General features: G+C 43.7%; 1 protein-coding gene across 1 annotated transcript; it reads left to right on the plus strand.

The window, feature by feature from the left end:
• Window positions 1–1,969: 1,969 nt before the first annotated feature.
• On the plus strand, window positions 1,970–7,740 carry LOC146080615 (uncharacterized). Its single transcript, XM_083188086.1, has 2 exons — window positions 1,970–2,476; window positions 6,031–7,740. Exon 2 carries the CDS (start codon window positions 6,050–6,052, stop codon window positions 7,439–7,441), a length of 1,392 nt encoding a protein of 463 aa, XP_083044212.1. The 5' UTR covers window positions 1,970–2,476; window positions 6,031–6,049; the 3' UTR covers window positions 7,442–7,740.
• Window positions 7,741–8,054: the final 314 nt, after the last annotated feature.

Raw genomic sequence — 8,054 nt, forward strand, 5'->3', positions numbered from 1 at the left:
TGTGTGAAAACTGTATAATGCCTGCGCAGGGGACTAGCAGCCAGGAGCCTGCCTGGCTTGAGTCTATTAAAGGAATGATGTCTTCCATCGCCTCTGAATTAGCTGTTGCTAGACAGGAGAGGCATGATTTACAGAAGTCTGTGGCTGATCTTAGGGCTACACCTGCTGCACAGAGGCAGCCCCCTAAATTACTTCCTCAGAAACGTTCTATGCCTGCCCTGCTTGGCACAGACATTGAGGATGAGGAACAAGAAGAGGAGGAGATAGATACAGTTATGGCCTGGTACATCGTGGCTGCGTTGCGCATACAGTGCGCCATGCAAATCGCGCCTGGATCGCGCCTGCTCCTTGCGCTATAGTCCCGTTATAGATCGCGTTATAACGTAACGTAATCTTGTAAATGTAACCTGCACTTACACTCATTGACCACCAGATGTCACTTTTCCCAAACAGTACAGCGCATGCGTAAAAATCTCTTCTACAAAACAGTGGCCGCCACGACTTTTCACTACGGATTTTGTCCTTACTTTACGGACAGATTGTTTTGTATTTATTCGCAGAAGCAGCTACGTACGGTCATTTATGTAATTGGTACAGAAGCCATGCTAACCTTTGCTATTGCTGGATGACTACTTAAAACATTATTTGAGGACCTACAGTATCATACTTTACACTACGGATTTTGTCCTTACTTTACGGACAGAGTTCTTTTCTTTTATTCGCAGCCGCAGTGACGTACTGGATGGTCATGAACTGTATTTGATTGGTGCAGAAGCCATGCTAACCATCTGCCAGGAGTAAAATCACAGGCAATAGTGGCCTAGCGGGTAGAGGCACGGCTTCACTATTTCAGTATCAGTAGTTCGATCCTCAGTTGATTACATTATATTTTTATTTTTTAAACGTTTTTTTTCGCAAAATAGATTTAGCTTTTCAGGTAAAACTCCTTGCCTTGAGGACCGTGTTTCGGGATTAAATTCGCTAACCATTGCTAACCAGCCACTTTTCACTACGGATTTTGTCCTTACTTTACGGACAGATTGTTTTGTATTTATTCGCAGAAGCAGCTACGTACGGTCATTTATGTAATTGGTACAGAAGACATGCTAACCTTTGCTATTGCTGGATGACTACTTAAAACTTTATTTGAGGACCTACAGTATCATACAGTACTTTACACTACGGATTTTGTCCTTACTTTACGGACAGAGTTCTTTTCTTTTATTCGCAGCCGCAGTGACGTACTGGATGGTCATGAACTGTATTTGATTGGTGCAGAAGCCATGCTAACCATCTGCCAGGAGTAAAATCACAGGCAATAGTGGCCTAGCGGGTAGAGGCACGGCTTCACTATTTCAGTATCAGTAGTTCGATCCTCAGTTGATTACATTATATTTTTATTTTTTAAACGTTTTTTTTCGCAAAATAGATTTAGCTTTTCAGGTAAAACTCCTTGCCTTGAGGACCGTGTTTCGGGATTAAATTCGCTAACCATTGCTAACCAGCCACTTTTCACTACGGATTTTGTCCTTACTTTACGGACAGATTGTTTTGTATTTATTCGCAGAAGCAGCTACGTACGGTCATTTATGTAATTGGTACAGAAGACATGCTAACCTTTGCTATTGCTGGATGACTACTTAAAACTTTATTTGAGGACCTACAGTATCATACAGTACTTTACACTACGGATTTTGTCCTTACTTTACGGACAGAGTTCTTTTCTTTTATTCGCAGCCGCAGTGACGTACTGGATGGTCATGAACTGTATTTGATTGGTGCAGAAGCCATGCTAACCATCTGCCAGGAGTAAAATCACAGGCAATAGTGGCCTAGCGGGTAGAGGCACGGCTTCACTATCTCAGTATCAGTAGTTCGATCCTCAGTTGGTTACATTATATTTTTATTTTTTAAACGTTCTTTTTTTTTTTTTTAAACTAATACCGTTACAGTAGTTGGTGCTTATCAAAATCTTTCGGACTTTTCCACAAACAAAAACGATAGTTAATACCCATACTGTACATACTGTACTGCGCTACAGAGAACGTTTTTTTTCAGCAACAATAGATTTCTCCAAACTCAGACACAGACCGACACCTCAGACAATAAGATGTTGATTGCAGTCATATGTTAATTTCAGTCTGCCTTTTTGTTTCGCTGGTAATTGTACATAATTCAAATGCACCTATCAGCTTCATGAAGGATTTCCTTTGTCTCTGCCAGCATAAATTCAGCTACAGTACATTAAAATTGTCAAACAATCCAGTTTGTTTTTCTGCATCTAAACCGTGTAGAATTGCTACGGATCGTCTCTTCATCTCTTGCCTGTATACAAGCACGAGATTCTACCTGTACACCTGGACTATTCATTCTGCTGAATCCAAAGTCAAGTTGTTGCTGCTTTCGTGTTTCTACCGTTTTACCATCATACTGCCTTCCTTCCGCAAGAACACTACTGTATCTTCTCGCTGGAGCAGTAAGTACACTATACAGTAGTACAGTCATTTGTACATTTCACTGATTGCTGCATTACAGTATACAGTAAGCAGCACTACAAAACGGTCCCTGCGCGGAAGCGCTCGGTTCCCACCCTTCCCTGAATGAAGATGTTTCCCTTCTTTCCCTACTGTTCAAATGCACCCGGTGCAGAATACTGTATACTGTACAAGTGCCATTGAGAATATTGTACAATGTGTTAAAATTGCCTGGTGTGTATGGGCCGCAAATCCCCGACTAGCGATGACAGTACTCTATTAGGGTGGGCTACTGTAGGCTGCTAAATACTAGTTCTCTTCGTAATACCATTGGTGTAATACCGTAAAACACGTATTTTTTCCTCAAACGAGGGGACCGGTGTTTTTCTCATGTTTACAGACTGTTTCGCAGAGTCAGTCAGTAATAGGAGCACATGTGATACAGTATCGTGATTTTCAGCCATGTTGGGAATCGAGATGGCTGCACAGTGCAGTAGAGATAGCGCCATGTGGAATATTGTACAATGTGTTAAAATTGCCTAGTGTGTATGGGACGCAGATCCCCCGCTACATTTGCGAGGGCAGGATCAACTTTCCCTCCCCCTTACTGCACTTCTGCTTCAGGTACTGTACCATACAGTAAGTACCATAATGAACAGTGCATGATTCTCTTGAGGATCATACAGTACACACTAAACGTTTTTCATCTGAAAATTGCCTGGTGTGTATGGTCCAGAGTTCCCCGACTAGCGATGAGAATACTTTATTAGGCTACTGCAGGCTGCCGCTATGGGTATTGTCCGTATAATGTGTAATAAATCCTGGATTGGGGTATTGTCAGTAATATTGTTGTAATACCGTAAATAACGGATCATTTGGCATTTTTTCCCGCATACTGTACTTGTAATTGAAGTAGTCACAGCAATAGGATCACGTGGTATCGTGATTTTCCGCCATTTTAGGGATCAACATGGATGCCACATACAGTACAGTGCAGTGCAGTAGAGATACTGTAGCGCCATTTAGAATATTGTACGTGTTAAAATTGCCTGGTGTGTATAGGCCGCAGATCCCCGACTAGCGATGACAATACTCTATTAGGGTGGGCTACTACTGGCAGGCTGCTACTATGGGTATTCTCGTATAATCTGTGCAACTGTAAATACTGTTGGTGTAATACTGTAAATACTGTATACTGTAGTAACGTATTTTTTCGCAGTTTGGGGATTTTTGCGCATATTAATAGACTATTTCGCAGACTCAGTCATACTGTTTGTGTAAAAAATCCCCTAGCTGTGTACAAAATCCCCTAGCTGTGGGTGTTCGTATTGTAATACTGTACAGTAATTACTGTACAGTAATACTAGATTACAGGTATCCGGAGAACCAGAATACTGTACCAGTTTATTTTTATATTTTTTTTATTACATTTTTTATTAATTCATTGCATTATTATTATACAGCAGGAACAGCATGTGGTGTCATTGCATTATTATTATTACAGTATACAGAGGGAGCAGCCTGTGGTGTCATGGCATTACTTTTATATTATACAGGGGGAGCAGCCTGTGGTGTCATGGCATTATTATTATACAGAGGGAGCAGCCTGTGGTGTCATGGCATAATGCCATGACACCACAGTCTGCTCCCCCTGTACAATAATAATTATGACACCACAGGTGGCTCCCCCTGTATAATATACAGTAAAATGAATGCCATGACACCACTGGCTGCTCCCTCTGTATAATAATAATAATGCAATGACACCACATGCTGTTCCTGCTGTACTGTATAATAATAATGCAATGACACCACAGGCTACTCCCGCTGTATAATATACAGTACAGTACAGTAACAATAGTAATACCATGACACAAATTATTATACAGGGGGAGCAGCCTGTGGTGTCATTGCATTATTATTATACAGAGGGAGCAGCCTGTGGTGTCATGGCATTACTTTTATATTATACAGGGGTAGCAGCCTGTGGTGTCATGGCATTATTATTATGCAGAGGGAGCAGCCTGTGGTGTCATGGCATAATGCCATGACACCACAGGCTGCTCCCCCTGTACAATAATAATGACACCACAGGGTGCTCCACCTGTATAATATAAAAGTAATGCCATGACCACAGGCTGCTCCCCCTGTATAATAATTTGTGTCATGGCATTACTATTATTAATAGTAATGCCATGACACAAATTATTATACAGGGGGAGCAGCCTGTGGTGTCATTGCATTATTACAGATACTGTATGTCGTTTTAGATCATGTTAACTTACTACTATCCTGTGTTTTATCCTCGACCAGGCTCCTCCTGTCCTGCTGCGGCTCCACATTTCTGTTCCCCTCTCTGCGGCCTCCTGAAGCGTCCCCCACGAGTTGCTCTGCGGGCGGCCCCAGCCTTCCTCCAGTCTCTGAGTGCAGACGCGTAGGTGGGAGGCGTCAACGTCATGACGTCCACACCGCACCCAGCGTCTGCCGACTGCCACTGGGGATAAGAGGGAACAGGCTGCCAGCCGGAGCCCTCCTCCACGTAGCCGTGGAGGCCGGCGGCCATGTTGCTGTGGCCTCAGACATCATTTAAAAAACCACAGTAACATGGCCGCCGGCAGTGAAAAAAAAAACAAACGGCAATGCGGCCTCAGAAACGGGCGCGGCGGCGCGGCCCGCAGCACACCTGCCAGAGCGGCCTGGGGGGCAGATGGCATCCTGCCCCCCGGCCCAGCCCGCCCCTGCCTCCACCCCTCCTAGTCTGTCTGTCTAAGCCCCATCTGTTAACGTACTGTACTTTTGTTTATCGCTTCATCCCTTTTATTGAAAAAAAAAGCTCATGTCTATGCAGTACGGTCACATAATTTTCGGTACTTGTGACTTACAGTATCTGGGCAGCCAATGTTGAAATTGTATGCCAGTACCCTAAGCATGCGATTTGATGCGATTTCCCTTGAAATTCCTTTGAAGAGAAAATTGCTGTTGCATTGTATGCTATTGTATTGCATGCGATGCGATTTGATGCGATTTTAATACTGTACTGTATGTACAGATGTACCCAGATGCCTGTTTCATACAGTATGTGAAATGGCCCCCCAGACCCCATTTTTAATTGTATTCCCACCCTGATGGCTAAATGCCCCCATTGTTAACGCCACCCCACTATCAACGCCAACCCGAAGCGTGGCGAGCGGCGGCGTTACGCGTCCTCCGACCTTTTCATACCCCCACAATCCACGTCGGCGTGGAGTTGATTTTATATAGTGTGGCGAGCGCAAGTGGGGTGGCGTTAACAATGGGGGCATTTAGCCATCAGGGTGGGAATACAATAAAAAATGGGGTCAATTGTATGATTGTATGCGATGCAATTTGACGCGATTTTAGGTGCGATGAAGAAAATCAGGCGCCCAAATAAGTCACAAGTACTGTACCTACTGTAATTTTCACTACTGTAATACCATAATACAATACTGTATGCTACTGTATTGTACTGTAACTAATGTACTGTACTGTACAGTATGTACTGTATTAACTTGAATCTTATTGTTGTGTATTGTAGAGTGCACTGCCTACTGAAGATGGTGAAAACAAAAAAATTCTATTCTGGAGAACCTACACTTGCATGTCCCAAGAGAATGGCTGCATTAGTGCCAAACATTAAAAATAATATCGTTAAGAAGAAAGCAGGAAAAGAAAATATTCCTGTTGTCAAACTACGGAAAAATGCCAAGGCCAAGAACAAGTCTTTGTTCGCGACTATAGGAGAATCTCACGATGACTGTCTGGTGCAAGACATTAACACTGATGCACAGCAAGACATTAACACAGTGACAGATGTGTCAGTTCCCGTAGATAATGACTTGCACCCTTTGGAGCTTCACATTACACCTCTGGAACAAAAATCTCAATCACCGTCCCGTAGGAAACTTAACTTTCTGGATCACAACCCACCACAATGTAGCTGCACAGGGCTGGTGAGAGACATTTTGGGCAAGATGACCCACCTGGAAACCCAAAACAATGGACTGTCTGTACATGTGGATGAACTGAAAGCGGAAATTCATGTACTGACAGGACAAATTAAAGTGCTGTCAGGAGGTCTGATTGACATGCTTGCTCAAGCCAAACAATGGCAAGCTGCTACAGGGCCACCCATTACACCCACAACATCTAATCCAGTACAATCACAATTTGACTGCCCTGATGCATTTGAAACAGAGGATTTTGACTTGGAAATGACCCAACCAACCACATCTTTCCACTTTTCTGATTTGGAGATGACACCAGCTTCATCCAACCGATTGGCCAGCCCTAGCATGGACACAGAAACTGTTTTACCAAATGAATTGGTGAACATGGACACAACACCAGTGTCATCTCACTGGTTGCCTGCCACACATAATGCTTCAGATACACAACAACGTCAGACCAACTTAACAAGTACCCCACTGACATCTCACTGGTTGGCTGACAGACACAATGCACCATCCCAAGCCTCTAACAACATGGACACTGCAATGGTTGCATCATCCCAATTGTCCCCTGGAAATATGATCGTCGCAACCTTACCTCAACATCAAAGAACATCACCTCTACATGAAAGAACACCTAGAATCATACCCAAAGAATTGTGCGCTGTGGGGATTTCCTTGCCTGACATGCCGCTCAAAGTCATCACAGCTGAGGGTGTCAACACTCTCTTTAAAGCAGCGAAGATGGAAATGCACCGTTATGCACAACAGATTTTCCAAGAGCATGTTTCTTTTGACCTGTATAAGAATTGGTGCAATCGGGTCAATTATGATGGGCAACGTAATAAATTTGCAATCCCAGAAAATCTGCGCCTCGATATAGTGACACGGCTCATGGGGAAATTTGAGCTAACAAAGGCTGATTGTACAAAGATAAAGGACACTATAAATGGATTGCTACGGATGCCCAGAGTTACACGCTGGACGTGCTTACTGTAGCACAGCAACTGGAGACGTCTCTTCAAACTGGCATCTACTGTACTCACAGAACAAAGGACTGGCAATGAAATGGAAAAAAAGTACGTTTATGATCTTACTGTACTGTATCTCTCTCCCTCTCTCCCATCCCCTTCCAACATACTGTATCTCTCTCTCCCCCCCCCCCTGACATCCTTGTGACCATTCAGTACTAACGCTATTCTCTTTTCTTCTCTCCCCATGCCACTCTACAATGAGCAAAATCAAGCGAGTTTGGGACCGAGAACAAAGGACTGGCAATGAAATGGAAAAAAAGTACGTTTATGATCTTACTGTACATTATCTCTCTCCCTCTCTCCCATCCCCTTCCCCTGCCAACATGTCCCCCCCCCCCCCCCCCCCCGAAACCCTTGTGACCATTCAGTACTAATGCTATTCTTTTTTCTTCAACCCTTATCCACCACATGCCACTCTACAATGAGCAAAATCAAGCGTGTTTGGGACCGAGAACAAAGGACTGGCAATGAAATGGAAAAAAAGTACGTTTATGATCTTACTGTACATTACTGTATCTCTCTCCCTCTCTCCCATCCCCTTCCCCTGCCAACATTTCCCCCCCCCCCCCTAAACCCTT

Source organism: Crinia signifera, chromosome 5 (assembly GCF_055691185.1).
Source record: "Crinia signifera chromosome 5, ASM5569118v1, whole genome shotgun sequence".
In the NCBI taxonomy this organism is placed as follows: Eukaryota; Metazoa; Chordata; class Amphibia; order Anura; family Myobatrachidae; genus Crinia; species Crinia signifera.